Source organism: Corella eumyota, chromosome 1 (genome assembly GCF_963082875.1).
Source record: "Corella eumyota chromosome 1, kaCorEumy4.1, whole genome shotgun sequence".
NCBI classification, from domain to species: Eukaryota; Metazoa; Chordata; class Ascidiacea; order Phlebobranchia; family Corellidae; genus Corella; species Corella eumyota.
Window position 1 is genome coordinate 14,740,718 of NC_137490.1, and position 20,876 is coordinate 14,761,593.

Below are 20,876 nucleotides of genomic sequence, written 5' to 3' on the forward strand. Positions count from 1 at the left end.
AATCTTTTGTAGAAGCTTTTTGACTTTAACGTCAGTTTACAATCTAGTTGTATTTTGAAGAAAGCTAATACAAAAAGGCAAAAAAGGAATTAAAAATTACAAGTTTGCAAGTAGACCAGAGTCTGGTCACCAGACTTTTTTATTGATTTAAATGCTCTTTCTATACAATTGCAGTACCACATTAACTTTTTTATAAGTTATTGAATAACATTGTAAATAATCAATTAGCCTATATTAAATATGGAAGCTGTACGCCCAAAAAGTCGTACAACAAAAAAAGAAAAAGTCAGAACTAAAGTAAGTTATAACTTATGTTGGACTTTTCTTTCCAATATATCTTTTAGGTAATTCTTAAAACGTTTTTTGCATGTCTGTATTAGCAATAAAATTGCATAATATTTGTTTTTATTATTTATTTGTTTGCATTAAGGTAACAACAACAATTAACTCAAACATCAAAGAAAAGAGTGTTTCGAATGGAGAAGTCAAACAAATAAACAATCATACCGGTAATGTTAATGTGTAAACGTTAAATGTATTTATAAGTTCTGTTAAATATATATTTTTTGCACTATAGATATATGCATAGATTGAAATAGTTTTTTTTAAATAGGCTATATTATATAAAAATTAAAATTTATATTTTTAGAAACCATTACCAATGGAGACCAAAGCAATAACATAAATAAAGAAATTTTAATTAAAAGCAATACTGAAATAAAGAAAGAAATTAATAAGGAAATTATAACTGGTGAAAATAATCAAGAAGCACATAGCTCAGTTGTTCCAGTTCAATTCTATAAAATTTGTTCGACAAAACAAGATTTGGATTCATCTTTAATGTCAGAAAACAGTTTAAACGACAGCGTGAAGAAAGAAAATAATTTGCCTGTAGATAATGGTAATTACATGTTTTGTTATTAATTGCTGGTTTAAATATTTTTAAAGACAATAATTTATTGTTACTATCAACATGTAAATAAATTTAAAAAATTTTTTTCTTAATTTACCTAATTCTTATTTTAGTTTCTTTGTAAATATTTTTATTATAATTTTTATTTTTGCGTTTCGTTTGTGTTTAACCAGTTAACCCTTTGTTTATTTTTTTATGTATAGAAAATGAAATTCCCTCAGCACCAATGGAAAATAAGGAATCAGAATTAAACAATGCTACAAATGATGACATTTTAGCAACTGCTCCACCTATATTATTTGATCCACCAGAATTGTCGTCGATAAATAAAAGTGAATTTGTACCTGAATCAGTGGATGAAATTATCAGTATGGATCCAGAAAAAGAAGTAAGTGTTTGTGAGAGTAAACTTTTTGTAGTTAATGTTGTTTAATATTTGTAATATACATTTCATTTTTGTTTTAAAAATTTATAGAAATTTATTTGATGTTTTAATATTGTTTTCTAAATATTACATATATTTCAGTGCACTTGTATTTTTTTTGTGGAAATAAGTTGTGTCTTTTTTACTTAAATCACAAGAAGTTTAACTCTACTGCTATTTGCATATTGTTTAGTTAATAAGTAAATTGTGGTGTGTCTTTTGCTTAACTTGTTTTGCAACTTGTGGTTTTCTAAGATAACTATATCAGGAGTTATATCTCTTTTTGTGAAAAAAATTTACAACATGATATAAGTATTATATCTGTATAAAAATATCTAAGCATTATTTCCAAAATAACAAGTGTTTGTTTTTAGGGTTGTAACAGTGATGTGGTTTTACCTCTTCAAGAATATGATTGGGATATGGCAGCCACAGATGAGCAAAATACTGAACAAATCTATCCTCAACTTGATAGTTTAATTGTGAATGACGAAGATCAAACTACAATGGTGGGTTTTGTTTTTGTAAATTTTGGATATTTATTTAAATTATCATATTTCATATTGTGTATACAGTATTGTTATAACATATTTAAGCTTAAGCCATTGTAATGCTCAGACAAACAGCTAATTTCATTCTACACATAATCAATTATTCAAAACTGTGCCTAATATAATTCTATAGGGATTTCGTTGAATTGCTTAAAAGTACATTTTTCAGATTTTATTAATGGCCCTCAAAATTAGTTTAATAGCCAAATGGCCTAAGTTTAATATAAAATTTTGCGCTCTTTTTAATTAAATATGCCAACGAATTTTTTAGAAAACTTTTGTTCCTTACCCTTTGCCAAAATTTTTTATTGGTTTATAACATTGCCATTTTAATTTATGTAAGATTATTAACATTTGCATATTTTTGAGTGAAAGATGTCTGCAATTAAAATTATTTAATTTTTTTATGATATAACTGACATTCACAATAAACAAAAGTTTTTCATTTTATATTATTTTATGGTTACAGAAACCTTTTACCCAAGCAGAATTGTCCATGTTTTATAACAACACCTTATTGGAGCATGCTGACACTTATACTGATCAATTTATTGCGCTTGCAAATGAAAATGATGAGCCGTTTATGACACTTCTACAAAATTATTACATGGTATGTGTTAATATTTCAAAAAAAACTAAAATGCATAAATTTGTTAAATATGATACTATATCAGTACTTATTTGCTCATTCTATAAATAATTTAGTAAAATTAAATTTATTGATTAAAAATATATTTTATTTTTTATTTTTTTTGTTCAGACCAGACATAGATTAATCGGGGCCAAAAACGAACATGAAAACCAAAAAGAAGTCGTACAAAGAAACCTTGATAAAGTTTTTCGAACTGGGCAGGGTAAAGTTGAAGCAGAGGTAAATCAATTTCCTTTTCTGTAAAACTCAAACAAAAGTTTTGCATAATCTTATCAGATTTAATAACATAGATAAGATAATAATTTTTTTAATGACTTTCACTCTTTAATGACTTTCAAAAAAATTGTATTAGACTTATCAAATAAAGAACAACTCTTAATTTTTTAAAGCATAAAACTTTCAGGTTTAATTAAATGTCACAACAAAATCTTATTAATTTTTAATGATTTGAAAAGTTCACCAGAGTTTCAATGTAATTTGTTAGGTCAAAATTGTACATAGTTAATTTATTCTGTTAAGCCTTGATGTTTTATTAATTATAAATTTTGTTTTACAACGATACCAGTACTAGTATTATTCTTATCTAAACAACTAAAAAACATTGTCATTTTTAATTTACAAATACATTTTTGTGTTAAAAACTTTTTTAAGTTTTTACTTAAAATATTTATTCGTTTTAAGGCTTATTGTCAAGACCGCAGAAAAGTAAATACCACTTATCATTTTGATACTTGTTCCTATGACAACGAGGCTGGTAACACTTTGTCGTTATCTCTGAGAGAAGGTCGCAGAATAGCAAGTGAGAGTATCACAACTGCTGTTTTTTCATCGACAGTTGCTAGATTGCATTGCGAGCAGTTTCTTTATACTGCAACTGAAAAATATAGCTTAAGAAGAAATAAGTTAAAACAATGTTCAGGTAACACCTAAAATTAAAGCTAGCTTATTTTGAAATTAATACACATAGTGAACAAAAAGGTATATCCATTTAGTCAACATTTATTTTTATTTTTTCTTCCAATTAAATCAGAGTTTTTAGATTGATTAGTCAGATTATCCTAATTAATATAATTTTGTATTTTAATAACAGGAAATTCTTCATCAAAGATGACACAAGCTTCTTTATTTCTCCAACTGGTTGATGAATCAGTCTCCGAGCTGAAGAGAATTGTGAATGTTTTGTTTCTGTTTGTAAGAAGAAAAAGAGGGAAGGAAGAAGAAAAAGATCGATTTTGGACAGATGTGCAAAGATGGGTGGCACTGGTAAATTTTAGTTTATTTTTTCTGATTTTAATTATTTTTTATCTTTTAAATTAAGATTTATATTTAAATACTACTCTGTGCTGTGTATGTTTGCACATGCTGTTTAAACTTTTATTGTGAGACAAAGGCACATGGCAATGTGATATTGAATGTGAAAATAACAAACATTGTGTTTGTAGACAATCCAACATCTTTTGCAATCAGTTGACTCTCCAACGACATCAGGTCGACATTTTAGTGAAGAGATGTTTGTGTTAAATCACATTCTAAGATGCCCACCCGGAGTTCATAAATGGAGTGATGGACTTGTTCAAGTAATTATTTAAATTACTATTAATTTAATTTTTACCATGATTTCAAATGTAAATAGAGTTTGTGTAATTTTATAAATGTTTTCTTGCTATTTTTTCTTGCTTTAACTATTTAGTATTTGGCAATTTTGCTCTAAGAACAAGAATATTAACTGCAAACTAATACATAATGTTTGTTTTAGAAGTATTGTGGTATATTTCTTACATTAACTTTTTGTGGTTAGTAAAGCTTGCCCTTAGTAATCACAATTTTATCGTTTTGTGTAGATTTAAAAATGTTTGCCTAATAAAATAAGTATGTAATGTACTTTTATAACTACAAGATTATACCTATAATACTTAATGTTAAAACCTTTAAATTTATCTGATTGTAAAAAAAGCACATAATTAAATTTATCATATTATTTGTTATTTTAGATATCTGGTCCTTCCCTAAATGGTGGTAAAACAAGAGACAAAACATCATTGGATCACTCTTTGTATTTACTTTACTTGATGTTGAAAAACACCAAGGGCAGAGAAGATTTTTTAGCTGACTACAAAGTTTTGGTGTCTGGGTTGGAAGGAGATAAAACAAATATTACTGGATGGACAATGGTAAGTAAAATGTTGATATATACTGATTTTATTAGTAAAATTGTTTAATTAATTGTTGTTTTACTGTTAAAAATGAATTGTAATTGTACTTTAAATATAGATTAAACAAATTAATTTTTGTTGAAAATGCCATTGGAATTTTTTTTAATTTTGGAATTTTTAATTTTAAATATAACAATTTTTTATTTACATTTGAAATTTTTTGAAATTTTGATCCTCTTTTCTTGCAGATTGATGAGGATGGTGATGAGATGGATTCTCTTAATGCCTCCAACATCCACAACCTTCTTCTTCCATCTGAGAACGATCTTATTGTTTTGTTCAAACAAATTCACATGGAAACTATTCTCGCTCATGTTTTTAATCTTGAAATTAATTCTGGTAAGAAATATTAAATTATTTTAAATATATTTTGCAATATTTAATATTTTTAACCTTTTTTTATATGTAATAATGTATGTATATTACCCTAAAATCATATATCTAATTACAAAAAAAAATTATGACTTTTGGCAAAAATCTATTTTAATATTTACTTGTTTGACATAGATGGTACATATCAATACATACAAGAAATGCTAAAAAGCGAGGACATATTAGCAAGCCTCACTATTTGTGATCTTATTTGTGAATTATTGGGGGAAGGGTTAGCTAACCTTGGTAGACCAAAGTAAGTTAATTAACTTTACTTGTGCATATCATCTTTTAAATGTTGTTTTCATGTTTGCCTATTTTGTAAATTTTTTTTTACTGAAATGTAAAATATTACTTATTTAAGTAAAGGTTTAAAAATAAATGTTTTAGATTTTAAAAAATTTTGTGTTTTTTTCAGGTACAAACAAATGGTTAGAAGAATAGCGCAAGCAATCAGAAATATTGTTCTTCTTATGTCAGAACATTGGTTAAACTACAAGCAAGCTGTGGAAAAAACTACTGCTGTACAAGAGTAAGTTAAACACAATGCGTATATTTAAATGTGTAAAAAAAATGCTAAAATAATGCTTGCCGGTAAAAAAAACAAAACTAGTAAAGTTTACTGCGGAATTTATTTTTATGTAAAAACTCATAAATTTACATTTTTATTTTAGGTACGGTATTTATCGCGTACAACTTGAATATGACGAATTCTGCAAACGATGTGTTTCTAGACTTTTATCTGTGGCTCGCCTTGGCATTTACCAATTTATTGCCGACCTCTCCTACCACTCGGTGTCTCAAAAAGCTGCCGAGACATTTTATTTGTTGATGAATGTACCTGCTGGGGTGAGGTCTGAGGTTGATAGTTTAGTGAGCACTAACTACACCCAACAAGAATGGCTGGATTTTATACAAGGTACATATTGAAATTATACTTTTATTGTAAATAATTTTTTATTGTTTTTGATATTTTTTTAATTTAATAAACAAATTTAAAAGTTTGATGATTTAAAAGAAATGGAATTTAAACTTAATTTTGTTTTTATTGAGTGATTTAAGCTAAAACTTTAACCTGATAAATAATTATGTGAACAAATATTAGTTTAAATTTAAAAAAATAATTTTTAAAGTTTATAAATGTTAACAAAAAAACTATTTTTAGATCCAGACACTAAATTAGCATTTGAGGAGCAATTATCAACAATGCCAGCGAATGAAATTGTTTATTTGTTGACAGCATTTGCTAACTTGGCCCAAGCTAGACCAACATCTGAGCAACATCTTGTTAACACCATTTGTGTTGACATTTTTAAGGTAGATATATTTATTTACAAATTTTGGTCCAACTTAAATTTAATTTTTTTTTAATACATTACTTTCGTTTTTTATTTTTTTGTTTTTACTTTAAACAACTTTAAACGTAATCAACAGTAACTTAACTTTATATGTGTTCATTATTTTCTGTGTTTAAAAACAATGTCATAATATAGAATAAAACATTTTAATTTTATTTTTTTTTATTTTATATTTTAAGGTCTCGTTTATGTATGCATCAACAAAGGATATTTGCAGTAAAACTGGAAGAGAATTACTATCTTCTGTTGCTGCCTATCATCCTTATTGTATATCAACTTTGCTCAAATTTGTGGCAGACAATCTAGGTGTTTTATTCAAAATAATAACTTTTCAAAAATATATACATATTTATTCCCAAAAATATGTTTTTAGTACTTATTTTACTAAATAATGCTTTTTATTGTTAGGTAAATATGTTCTCCTTAAAAGGTATATCATATTTTTCCTCTTTCGCATTTAGATACATTATCCCAAATAGCAGTCTATGCAGTGAGTGACTTACCTTACACTTTATGGCAACCCACGTTAAATGACTTGAACCTTATTAGAACCTGGTTGCTTGGCTACTTACTGGGGTCAACAGAATTTCGACTTGCCCAGATTGCTATTCAGGTAACGATAAATGTTAAAGTTGTTGTTAAATTAGATTAATTCCCAATAAATATAAAATTATTTTGGTAAATGTGGTACAGACATTGTGTTTCTAAAAATAGAGGTGGATTTAATCAAGTAAATCAATATTAAATTTATTTGACCACACCAAAATGCATTTTAGGCATTTGTTGTTAATTGTGTTTAATTTTAAATGCAATTTTTAAATGTTTGATATTTTGTAGGGTTTAAACTTTGGTTACAATAACAACCAAGGTTGTTTAATGTTAGACCATAAAGTTCACTGTAAAATTGCAATGTTAATTGTTGAGACAAATGTTAAGATTGAATATGACAAACTTCATTTGGGACTGATGTCAATGAGCATAGATCATGTAAGTTGTAAATAAGACAAAATAATGTTTTAAAGGGAAAATAAGTAATTGCCTGTCCAATGAGATGGACTTTGATCGCCGTAATAGGGCTGCAACAATTAATTTATAAATAAACACATGCAAATACTGGCAGTTTTCTTTTTTTAAGGATCTGTAAATTAGAAATGTATTGTCCAATAAGCTGTATTATATATATGTAGATTAGTATAGATGTAGATGACTTAGGATTTATTATGCGTTTGTATATAAGTTATGATTAATTGATATCTAAGTCCAATGGTTATATAGATTTTGTTTATTCACAAACATTTTGGTTACACTAACAGGTAAACAAAGTAGCATCAGCAGTGCGATTAAGTTCAGGAACAACTGAGCAACAATTTATTTCTTGGAGTTGGCATGTTTTATCACAACTTAAACTTCACCAATACTTAACAACACCAACATTACCACCTCAACATACAGGTTTGTTTTTTGTTGTTATCCATAAAAATTTTAAATTTTCTTTGTTTTGAAATATTTTTGTTTAAAATTAACTTAGTCGATTAGTGTCTCTATAGACTACATATTAATAGGGCTGCATTTAAACCAACAATTGACTCCAGGCACTAGAAAGGCATTTATTTATTTTGACAATCCTATAAGTTGGATATACAAATATATTAAATTTTTTAAATTAATGGATGGTTAAGAATTATGGACTAAGCTTTATTAAAGGAATCATACTTTAAAATTTTATATCATAATTTTATTTTAAACCTCAGATGACAAAGTGAAAGAAAAATCTAAAAACCAAGAAACCTTCCAAGTAAGAGAACTAAACACAGACCCAACATTACATCCTTTATTACATGCTATCAACGAAAAGTCTTCGATGGCATTATATGTTGCTTTGCTGATCACAAATATTGGACATAGGTAGGTTTTTTTGATATTTTTAGGATATGTAAAAAATTATATTTTGAACAGCAACTAAAATTTTGGTAAAATCCAAATATAGAATTACCAGTTGTTTAAGTTAAATTTGGCAATTAATTAAATAATGTGATTGATTTTGTAACATTAACACTATACCAAATTTAATCAAATAATTCTGTTTTTATATTCTATATAGATTATTTTTTTTCTGTTTTTATATTCTATATAGATTAAGACTTATTTTTATTTTAGTTTGGATGGATTTTTATCTCAAGGAATTGATTTTCTTCACACATTAGCATCAACCAATCACATAAGAGCAGCATTGAAGTGCTTGGATTGTATATTACCTCTGTTTTACAAATCTAATATTAACTTGGGAGAAAACCACCGGTAAACAATCATGTATTGCTTAATAATTTTATGCACAAATAATAAAGAAATAGTGAATAAATTATTTGTTATTGATATTGTATTTTTTTAAAAGTATCGTAATATTAGTGATAAAATATATAAAAATATAAATACTTAATAAAAGGATAAAATAAATATGGCTAATTTTTTAACCGCACTTTGATATTTTTAGGTTTATAGAAACACTTCACTGCTTATTACATTCCACAAATGAAGGTTTTGTAAGTGGGTTGACTAGCAGAATATTACCAGATAACTCGAAGAATGACGACCCTCTCATTTTATTATCTTCAATTATTGAAAATCACATTTGTATAAGTAAGTAATTGAGTTTTATTTTTAATTTTAATAGCAAAATAGTTAGCCTATTCAATTAAGTTAATTGTACAAAAATGTTATTGATATTTTTTTAGCCACTGACGCCAGTAACCAAACTGCAGTGGTGTCTTACTGGTTGCAAATGGTTTTAGCCATACCAGGATGGTTCAAAGACAACCAGCTTCAATCACTGACTGATTATATTTTTAAAACTTCGAGAAATATTGGCGAGGGTTGTATGCTTGAGTGTAGGTAAGTAAACTTCATATTATTTATTTTTAAATGATTTTTTTTATATAGTAAGTTTATAATTTTTTGACATTTATTTTTTTTATTTATAGAACAATGTTGTACAACAGTTATGTCAACCTAATAGTACATGGTCACACTATAACAACCAACCAACCACATAAGTCTGTGGTGTCATCTTTTCTGCATATGGTTACTGGTAACAACCAGCAAGGACCACCATCTTTTATAGAAAGCATGGTTAACCAGTCAACAATTAATGTGTATTTATATATGGCAGTTTTAGAAGCTGAAACAAGGTACAATAAATTTGTTAAAAATTATAATAAAATAATTTCAAAAATTTACTAAATCTTGATTGTTGAGTGTATTACAATGTCAAAAATAATAAAAAACTTTACTGATTTAAGATATGAGGATGACAGCAAAGTATGGATGTCATTATTAATGATGTTAAGATCTGAACCCAAGTTATCAATAGAATCCGCCATTAAGAAATCTGCAAATAAACTTAAACTAACCCATCCCCCCATTCAATCTTCACTAGCTATATACAGGCAAGTTCACTTTTTTAAAAATATAGTTAATAACATTTTATTTTTTAGCATGGTCTTAATTAATAATGGGGGTGGTTGATTATACTAAAGCTATTCAAAACTTTTTTAGAATGTGCAATTATTTTACGGTAATTTAAACATCATTTAAGGGTATATATTCAATTTTTTTAAAAAGTTATTTTTAATTATTTTTTTTTGATTTACATTGTATTTAGATGGGGAGAGCTTGCACTTAATACACCATTCAATCATCCTTTATTACCTGTTATTTGGTACAACTTCTTTCTAAGATTTATATTTATTCCAAAGGACGGAAGAAGCAGTTTGGGTTGTCGGTAATTTATTTTTATTCCAACTTTTTTACTTCTTAATTTTTACCAAATAGATGTGCTAAAAATATTAACCAGTGTTAGGTATAGAAATAATTGCATTTAGCATAATATTTAATAATCCCTAAAAAAAAATTATTTTAGATTTTTTGGAGCTATTAACATGCTTCCAATGTATAACAAATTAAGAACCAGGCTCCAGAATACATCAGAATTTCATCATGGTTTAATTTTAAGTAATTCTGTGTTGAGTGACGTTAAAGCAATGCACACCATGTAAGTGGCAATCATTTTAAATATAAAATATTAACTTTAATAATAACAAACATCAAAGTTAAATTGAATTTTTGATTCAATGATTTTAAAAATAGTAAATTAAAACAATTAAAAAAAACCTTACTAATTTGAGTTTAGGATTTTTCAATTTTTTTTTAGGTTTGTAAAACTATATCACACATTTAAACTGTGGTTAGAAGAGTCAAAAATGCATGATTACGATTTGTATTTGCCCTCTCTACCTAACCAATATCATCCTGAGTTACTTATTAAAATTAGAGGACACAAAACAAATGCCTGCGACGACGCTATCAACAATTCAAGGTTGTACAACAAAATATTTAATTTGTTTATTATATTACATTCAACTTTTGTTGTTCATGTATTTTGTTTCTATGACAAATTAATGTAATTACCAGATTTTTCTGTTAATATACAATCTAAATATTTATTGTAGCTTGTAAAAAATGTTATTTTCTATTTCTAAGTTTTAACATTTTACGTTTTAGAATTGAAAAAGATTTAATCGAATTAACAGAAAATTGGATAGATTTGCAAAAACCGAAGAAAACCCAGCGCAATCATAAAAGACATAGTTACCACAGATACAAAGTAAAACATAACTTTTTTATTAAACCGCTTAAACACAATAAAATTGGCTTTAAAATTGGGTATCAACCTTAAAATTTAGTAAAATTTTTGTTAAGCATAAAATTTAATTTAAAAAATCTTAAATATGACCAAAATGTGTATATAAATATCTATATACTATATAGTGAATGCTTTTTATGGTGTGTTGAATAATAACTGTGCCTTTCAAAATAGGATTAAACTTAAACATATTTAATTTTTTTATTTTCCAGAACAACAATTCCACTAATATTGTTCGAATTACTCAACTATTACGTCAATTTGAACCACCCTCCAATATACCTGATATTTATTTAAAAGACCCTCTTACCTCCCCTGTCCATGTTAATAATACTGAATTATTGGAGGATTATAACTCTGTATTAGAAGCTATTGATCAGGTAATTTTTAAGTTAATTTTAAACTCTTAAAGTTTTTGAGTTTTAAATTTATTAATTTTTTTTCTGCTAAGGATTTGAAAATCGTTTCAAGTTTTGCTGACAGCTTTACTCATATTCAAAAGAAACATCATCTTATTGATAATGAATATATGAAGATTTTACCAGATCTTTATTTTATGAAGGTAGTATAAAGTTTAAAAACATAACTCACATAATTACTGAGGGTTTTAAAACAAGAAAAACTAAATAACTGTGTTTTGCTTTAAACTAAAAAAATGTTAATCATGAAAATCAAATGTACCTCATATACACTAGGCTTTCTTTTATAGTCTACATTTATTAACTTAAATAACTAACTAATGTTAACTTTGTATACAATTATATTTCCAACAACTTAATAAAATTGCAATTTAAAAGTTTTTATATTTTTTAAGCTTAACAAATACAATTTTTTTTAAATTTTTAAATTTTTGACTTTTTGTTAAATTTTTGTTAGAACACAGAGTTAAGTGTGATGATTGAATGTCAATCTGCATTTTCACCAACTCACAAATGCTCTGGTCCTGCTGAGGTTAAGTTAAGATTTAAACAAAAAGCCCTGGGCAATATTGTTTCTGACAAACTGGAAGCAAACAGGTATTAAAAAAGTTAAAAAAATGTTTAAAAGTTAAAATTTTATAATTTATTTGGGAAACATAGTTGTCTTTTTTATTAAAAATCTAATTAAACTAAATATTTATTTTATTTTGTGCATATTTTTTTTAATATCGACCAAGTATCAAGTAATAATAAATTTATTGGCAATGTCAAATTTATCTAATATATATTTTATTAGAAATACATACACAGAAGCGTTTAAAGAGTTCATGACTGAAGAATTAAGTATGGAGTTATGTTATGCTGCATTACATATCGAAGGTGTTATAAGGGCATTGGAACTGAATTCTAATTCACCTGCATTATCACAAGAAATACACAGGTATATAAGAAGATATTGGATAAAAATTGTAATAATAAGCTTCTATTAGTGTACATGGCAAATTTAAAATTCATGGTTTACCAGTGTGAACATTCATCTAGTTCCAATATACAAGTGCAATATTTTAAAGCATTTTTCTTTATTGTTAGTTGGCAATTTCAAATTTTTACAAGTGTGCTTGCTTTTAAATAAGCTTTTTTTTATTAGTACTGGCTTAGTATATTAAACTTATAGTACATTTATATCATGTATAGTAAACACAGCATCTAACTATAAAATAATTGATAATTATTTTTAGAGTTGTTAAGGAAAGTGGAATAAAGTTGTTCTACTTATTAGCTGATATGTACTCAGGAGAAAGGAAAAGTTGTCACCCGACCAAACAATTACTTGCCAATGTTGTTGAATTAACAGGACAGGTAATTCTAATTTAATGGGAAAAAATGAATGGAAAAAATAAGTCAATATTATTATTTGTGTCAGTCAATATTATTTCAATATTATTATTTGGTCAAATTAAGTTAAATAAAAATATCATTAGGAAAAAAAATTTTAGAATTTTAAATTCATTTTGTCAGATTTTTGTATCCCAATCACATGAACAAGCTGTTCACATATTAGATCAAGTATTAAACAACCCAGCCTCAGCAAGTCTCCTATCTCCTCATTTTGCGCCTGGAAGCAAATCTGGGAAATCGATTGATGACAGTTTTAAAGAATATGTTAGAATGTATTTAAAAGTTGTAAGGGTTGTATCAACTACTACCAAGGACGATCCCGATGTTTTATTTGTTCTTTTAACAAAGGTATGAATGTGATATAGAAATTTTAGACTTTTAATTTTAAATGACTTTATATTTACGCGTGTGATATTGCATAAAAATAATTTTTTTGATACTCTTAAATATATCGATTTTTTAACCAAATATTTTTTTTAATTTAATTTTAAATATAATTTATTTCCTTTTTTATTTAAAATTTGTATCTTGATATTTACATTAATATATTTAAATTTTTAGTTTGACATGGGCTCTTGGTTGAATGAATTGCAACCTATGTTAAGTGACAGAGTAGAGTTATTACAATATGTTGTTATTGGGCTAATTGGTTGTACTTTAAAGTCAAGATCTCACAACAAGCATAGCAAAGTGGAACAAAATAATAGTAGTCAACCAAGGTAAATTATCAAATTATATATTTTGAAGTTTGGTAATAATTTAAATTTGTATAAATAAATTATATTTTGTATAAATAAATGTCTTTTATTCATTTAATTTTGCTTGTGGTTAAATGTAAATACTGATTTTGCATAAACTGAATTATTTATATTTTGCAGTAAATCAAACCAAGTTTTTAGTAATGCAATCACACACAAACCCTCACATTCAGCGGTTCACGAAATTTATCTTAACCAACTTCGATGTTTAGTACACTTTAGGTTTCCAACTACTTTTGTGGATGCTATTCGATTTCTTTTAGAAGGTTTGTAAATATATTAATAGAATTAAAAAGTAGTTTGTTAACTTTTTTTATTTTTAAAACAGGACTTAAATTAAATATAAGAGATAGGGCTTTAATTTAGTTCCTATAGTATAATAATGTATTCTTTTATTAATATTTTAACCATTTTAATTGCATTATCGTTAATTTTTTTTTAATTTTAAAACTAACTGTATTATTTTAGCTTCACGCACACAAGATATATCAACTAAACCTTGGGAAATTTTAATCACGACTTCATTCACAGAAAAGCTTAAAACTAATGAAAACACTGAAAATTTGTTGTTTTATTCATCTTGTATCGATTGGAACACACTTCAACAAGCAATACAACTTCTAGTCGATTATTTTGATAATTTTCGATCAACTGATACTGATGCAAGGTTAACTTTTGTTTAAATTCTTGGTTTTTAGCTAAATTATAATGGTTTGTAAAGTGATGTTGCCTTTAGTAAAAAAATATTTTTGATTGGTTTAATTTTTTTTCTTTTTTTAAACTTTATTTTAAATTTTAAATAATGAACCTTTTAAAATAAATTATAATATTTTTAAAAATATTTAAAATGCGGTGTTTTATAAATTTGTTTTGTTTTTTCTTTATTAGTTAATTTATTTTGAAAAAAAACTTTTACCGATGTATTATAAATTTTTTCTTATTTCAGATCAACAAGTCTTTACCTAAAATGGCAACCTTATGTTACTCACGTTAGTCAACTTTATGAATACATTTGTCGAACTTTACTAATTTTTGTAAGAAGAGATCAACTTCCGTTATTATACACAGAAACTAAACTGACTGAAGATCAAAAATGGACAACTTTGGAACCTGTTTTTACTTTGTTTGGACCCTGGATTATGCCACAACTAAATGACAAGTAAAACAATTTTTTTCCATAGAACAGAAGTATAAGGCTCATTCATTTAAATAATTTTAAATAATTTTAAAAGTTTTTCCTTTTTACAGAGTTTATACATGCAAGTGTTATATGGCTTTTTTTTGTTTACATTTATTTGCTTATTATATTTATTAAATGTAGAGAGAATATATGGCCATGGCAGGATTGTGATGGTGAAAGTGCCAAACCCATGATGAACTCGTTTAAGAATGTTTTAATTGACTTCTGCCAAGGGTAAGCAATAAAAAGTTTCGAATTTCTTAAAACATAATTTTAAATGGTATTTATTATTTTTTTGTTTTATTTTAACCAAATATGTTTTTTAATTTAATTAAACACAGTTTGGATTATTTTTCATAACTTTGCAATTAAATTGAAAAATGTTGTAACCAAACAGAATGTAAATATTTAGTTTAATTATATTTAAAAAGTTTAAACTTATACTCAAACTTAAAATAATCCTTTTTGAAAGCAGAGAAAATCGTGATGTTGCACCATTATTATCATATGTATGGTCCAGGTATGCTAGTACAATGCAACAATCTACAGTACCAACTTATATATATGATGCTTATCACAATGCATTATATGATCTACCTTGGGTTTTATTTATTCCCGATCTGAGTGCTTTGGATGAAATGATTAAGGTATGTTAGTGTAAAATATTTGCAATTTTTTGCATATTGGAAAAATAACTAATTGCTCTTTAGATTACATTTTTCTCTACATTTAATTTAGTCCTTTTTGTTACTTGTTTATTTTATCTGTAAAGGTTTATTAAATTTTATGCTATCCATTTTATATATTTGCTATAATGTATAACACTTTTTTGTAGAACATAATTTTACAAAAAATAATTTTTAAAATAAATGTATTGTACTTAAGATTTGTGAAGATGGAAATGAAACTCCCATTCGATTTCTTTGTTATCTTGTTCCAAAAATTCCATGGCAAATAATTATTGATATGTGTAATGTATCTCATACCATGGAACCAGTGTCAGTAAGTGATGACAATAATGCAATGAATCCATTTATTGATATTACTGGAGAAATTTTGTGCAGATTTTTACACATTTTGTTTGCTTTGGGTAAGTAACCATATTATTTGTTTATTGTTATATATACAATTTTTTTTACTACTGAAAAAAAATTTGTGTTTTTGAATTAACTTTTTGTATTTTTGCTTACATATATTTTCTTTATTCAAAAGTTAGTTTAAAAGTTTACATAAAACTTATGTGCAAAGTTTTACTAAATTTTACTTTTTTCAAACACTTAAAATAGTATTTTTAAAATCAACAGGATCCAAACCTTCAAGATTGCAAGACTTTCCAGATCTTAATTCCCTGTTTAACCAAGTTGAAACTTTTCCATGGGATTGTATTGAGTCAGATCAAATTGAATACCTTGCTAATTTGGTTTCAGATCATTATTCGTGGCCGAGTGTATTAATGCACGATGCAAGTAAAACTTTGCCATCTGATCCAAGGGCGACTGCTTTGAGGCTACTCAAAGTTGTGTGCAAGTTGCCATTGGTTGGAAAAGAAAAACAAGATGTACAAACACCGGTGTGTATATAACTAAAAAAAATTCAATTGAAAAAAAATTAAAGTTATAAAAATAATAAAAATCGGAATGTAAATTATAATGTTAAATTTACATCAATATTCAATTAATACCGTTTTTTTAAAACTGTTTATTTAATTTTTCATTTTTTGTTAGAATAACTTACCCTTGATGCCTTGGCCAACTATAAAGTCAGAAAACAAGTGGTTGAAGAGGCAGTCATATTGTCGATGTGTTGGCAGATTAATTTGTAAAATGAAGCATGAAGAAAAACTACCTTTAAATGTTGTCACTAAAGTATTATCACAGTTGATTGTCAGAATTATGGAAAGCTTACAACTTACATCAATAAATGGTAAATAAATACTAATTTATATTTATAGTTATAACCGATGGATTACTAATATTTTTGATAGTTAATTATTTTTACTTAAATAAAACTATTAAAAGTCATGTTTTAAACTAATGTTAGGATATAAGGAACAGTTTTTATTTTCTATCATATAATTGAAAAAAATGCATTTTAAAATGTTGTAAAATTATTTTTATTTTTAAGAAAGTTGAACAATTTTTGTTTAGAAATTAATCCATCAACATCTCACCACCTTAACACAGTATTTAACGTTGTGTTCAACTACCTCAATATTTTTATGGAAAGTTTACATGACTCCACACTTAGTGCTATATTGAATGTTATTTCACGTCCATCAGTTTGTAATGAATGCAAAAATAAGGGAAATACAGACCAAAATTCAATGCACTGTCAAGTAATAACTTTTATTTACTTAATGTATTTAAAAGTGTTTTTCTATTTTATGTACGACTTTCCCAGTTAAATTTTATTTTTAATTATTATTTTTTTATTTTTTAAACTTTAATTTGGAGCATTTACTTTTTTAATAGTGGAAGTTTTTGGTTAATTTTTATTAACACCAAAATATTTTTTTTTATTTTTAGAGTTGTGTTTACCTAAAATCCAGATCTCTAACTCCTTTGACCATATTATCAAGTTTAAGTTCATGTTGTGATGTTGTGCAATATAGTGGATACAGTTGTAAGATAATAGAGGCTTGTATTAAAAGTTACATGGAAGAAATAATAGGTATTTACTATAACAAGTTTGGTTTGGTGTAACTTAAGGTATTTTAAATGGTATTATTATCACTTTCTATATTCAATTACTATTAAAAAAAACCTTAAACTATTTTAATATTGCGATAAATGGCGTTTTTTTTAATTACAGTTACCCAAATAGATAAGACAGAATTTCATACTGAACAAAATAATACAGAATTGGTTCAAAAATACTGGAACGACATTTTAACAGCTTTTCACGACCCAATTTTAAACCAAAAGGTGATAAAAAAAAAAGCAAACATACATATAAATAAAAATAATTTAAAAATATTTTTTTTAGGATTTTACCCGAGACAGTTTAGCCAATGGGTGTCTTTTAACTTTACATGTGCATGCTATGAAATCCTACCAACTACCTGGTTACTATAGTAACATGGAGTTTCTCAACATGGAAATACCAAATGAAGAGTTTCGTAATAAGTTATATGATTTGGCTGTAAATGATATTCATTTAATCTCATCAGCTCAACAGTTGTAAGAATTTAATATTTACATCAAGATTTGAAAATTACTTTAAATATGCGGGTTTCTGTGTTAATGTACATCACATTACTTTTAATTTTGTTTTATAATAATTTTTAGGTGAATAAAACAAATATTAACAATTTAGAAAAATACTTTTTTTGTTGTTGTAATAATTAATAATTTTTTCATAGGCCAGCAAATGAAAGCAAGCTATTTGTTGTCTGGGATCATTTTCTTTGTATTTGTTTAATACTTTACAAGGTTGTTACCTTACAACCTAATGAAGGTTAGTTATAATTATTAGTTTGTATAGATTTTTATTAAATATTTTAAATAAAATATATAAAAAAAGCTACAATATACAATAATATATTTTTATCATTTTTACCAGGTGAGCAACGTTTTTTTAACAATTTTTTTTATTTTAAGGTTTAAACATACACAGTGTAGTGGACCTGTTGTCTAGTTTACTCCCTTTATTAGAACAAGTAAGTTTGGATAAAGTTAAAACTGGAATTCTTGGCAGTATCGGCATTGGAAGACAATCTCCTCTTTCAATTGGTTGGTACAAAATATTGTTGATTTTTTTAAAATTTGGTAGTAAAAAATTAATTTAAAAAGTGACATAGGTTTAAAAACATTTTACTTGTTAAAAAAAAACTTTAGTTGTATATATTTTTAATGTAGATATTGCTGTTTAAGTTTATTATATTAATAAGTTTTTAATGTTTTAGAGTTAAGATTATCAGCAAGGTCAATTTCAGTTTACCTTAAGCAATGGCTGGCAAGAATCAATCCAGAATCTAGTGAGGTCATTGAAACAGCTACAAAGGTAAACAACTTAGTTCCATAAAAACAGGTCTTTTAAAACTTAAATGATGATATTTTTAACACATTTTTTATTTAAAATATTTCTCCGCAGGCTTTTGATTCATTAAAAACATTGCCGGTTACCAACAAAACCTATCTTTCATATCAATCTACAATTAATAAGGCTTGCCAAGTATTAAAAGAAGAAAGCGATAATTTACATCACAGACCTTTTCTGACTTTGTTTGTAAAAACACATTTCTCCAATATATCCTATTTAAATTATTTAACTTTGCACCATACTTAATAAAAATAGGGTTTAAGTTTGTCAAATTGCCAAAAACAGGAAAAATTTTACATCTGTAATATTTAAACTTAATGTTTTTTTTACATCTTAAAGATAAAAATTTCGTAAAACTTTACCAAAATCATATTTAGATCAACCCCATAGCTACAATATATTATTATACCAGAACGTATTTGTTTAAATTTGATATACTTATACCTAAATAAGTTTCTATTTTCTCATGATAAATATTTTTTTTATAAATTTTATACTATTATATGTTATAAAATACAAAATTTGTTTACTTAATATATTATTGTTTATAAGTATTCTATTTATTTCTGTTTTACTGTCTTCTAAATTCCGACAGAATTGTTTCATGTGCAATCAAATGTAATAATAATAATAAATAATATATTATTATGTTTAAAAGTATATTAAAAATGTTTGCAGTTTACGTGAAACTTTTGTATGTGCTGTCATACAAAAAAATTAGTATATATTTGATAGTGATACATTAGGTAGGGTTTTATATTTTTATTTTAAAAAAATCCTTACGTATGCAGTCTAACAATAAAATACCTAAGATAATATAATTGTCAAGTTTTGATTAATATTTTCGAAAAAATTTGTTATTTTTTTAAAAAAAATTTGTATGCAATATCATTGGCCAAAAATATCACGTGACCTAATTAAACCCAAAATAAAAATTACCTCAAACTTTTGTTTTACTGAAAATTTTCGCGAAATGTTTTATCTTGAATGTTAGTTAGGCCAATGCGCGTCTAATAAAATACAAAATTTTAGGTTTTGAGATTTCACTAATTTTTAATAAAAGTTTCATAACTTTTATGAATATTAATATTTTCGAAAAATATTCTGTAAACACGGTAATTGGACCTGTGCGGTTCTAACACAACAATTATTTTTTGATTTAAAATTTTTAATTTTTTTTTAAAAAATTTGTATGCAATATCATTGGCCAAAAATATCACGTGACCTAATTAAACCCAAAATAAAAATTACATCAAACTTTTGTTTTACTGAAAATTTTCGCGAAATGTTTTATCTTGAATGTTAGTTAGGCCAATGCGCGCCTAATTAAATATAAAATTTCAGATTTTGAGATTTCATAAATTTTTAATAAAAGTTTCATAACTTTTATGAATATTAATATTTTCAAAAAATATTTTGTAAACACGGTAATTGGACCAGTGCGGTTCTAACACAACAATTATTTTTCGATTTAAAATTTTTAATTTTTTTTCAAAAAATTTGTATGCAATATCATTGGCCAAAAATATCACGTGACCTAATGAAAACCAAAATAAAAATTACCTCAAACTTTTGTTTTACTGAAAATTTTTGCGAAATGTTTTATCTTGAATGTTAGTTAGGCCAATGTGCGTCTAATAAAATACAAAATTTTAGGTTTTGAGATTTCATAAATTTTTAATAAAAGTTTCATAACTTTTATGAATATTAATATTTTTGAAATATATTTTGTAAACACGGTAATTGGACCTGTGCGGTTCTAACACAACAATTATTTTTCGATTTAAAATTTTTAATTTTTTTTCAAAAAATTTGTATGCAATATCATTGGCCAAAAATATCACGTGACCTAATGAAAACCAAAATAAAAATTACCTCAAATTTTGTTTTACTGAAAA

General features: G+C 25.7%; 1 protein-coding gene across 3 annotated transcripts; it reads left to right on the forward strand.

Moving 5' to 3' along the window:
* The first annotated feature begins 175 nt into the window (after positions 1-175).
* Positions 176-19,384, forward strand: LOC145743883 (ectopic P granules protein 5 homolog). 3 transcript variants are annotated; one of them, XM_082561947.1, is made up of 53 exons: positions 176-297; positions 431-509; positions 650-901; positions 1,117-1,301; positions 1,712-1,846; positions 2,358-2,498; positions 2,649-2,759; positions 3,222-3,459; positions 3,631-3,803; positions 3,983-4,117; positions 4,532-4,711; positions 4,942-5,092; positions 5,261-5,381; positions 5,544-5,657; positions 5,800-6,044; positions 6,291-6,442; positions 6,663-6,789; positions 6,945-7,096; positions 7,321-7,470; positions 7,797-7,935; positions 8,235-8,388; positions 8,641-8,781; positions 8,975-9,120; positions 9,216-9,372; positions 9,462-9,668; positions 9,780-9,926; positions 10,142-10,261; positions 10,400-10,531; positions 10,691-10,855; positions 11,041-11,143; positions 11,395-11,562; positions 11,634-11,744; positions 12,059-12,198; positions 12,398-12,541; positions 12,840-12,960; positions 13,120-13,347; positions 13,561-13,718; positions 13,878-14,023; positions 14,226-14,424; positions 14,704-14,916; positions 15,079-15,171; positions 15,410-15,584; positions 15,823-16,027; positions 16,242-16,507; positions 16,662-16,860; positions 17,085-17,272; positions 17,463-17,607; positions 17,749-17,861; positions 17,923-18,116; positions 18,299-18,393; positions 18,537-18,668; positions 18,842-18,939; positions 19,030-19,384. In XM_082561947.1, the coding sequence occupies exons 1-53, from the start codon at positions 241-243 to the stop codon at positions 19,222-19,224; spliced, it is 8,235 nt and encodes a 2,744-aa protein (XP_082418073.1). In that variant the 5' UTR covers positions 176-240; the 3' UTR covers positions 19,225-19,384. The 3 variants fall into 3 exon arrangements, 2 of the variants coding, with proteins under 2 accessions (XP_082418073.1, XP_082418080.1); XM_082561954.1 differs by having other exon boundaries at positions 15,413-15,584; XR_014281043.1 differs by lacking the exons at positions 17,749-17,861; positions 18,537-18,668; positions 18,842-18,939; positions 19,030-19,384 and having other exon boundaries at positions 18,299-18,383.
* Positions 19,385-20,876: the final 1,492 nt, after the last annotated feature.

Coding starts and splice junctions, on each gene's coding strand:
- LOC145743883 (XM_082561947.1), top strand. CDS start 241: ATGGAAGCTGTACGCCCAAAAAGTCGTACAACAAAAAAAGAAAAAGTC. Junction 11,563..11,633: donor TATTAGAAGCTATTGATCAG/GTAATTTTTAAG, acceptor TTTTCTGCTAAG/GATTTGAAAATCGTTTCAAG. Junction 16,508..16,661: donor AACAAGATGTACAAACACCG/GTGTGTATATAA, acceptor ATTTTTTGTTAG/AATAACTTACCCTTGATGCC.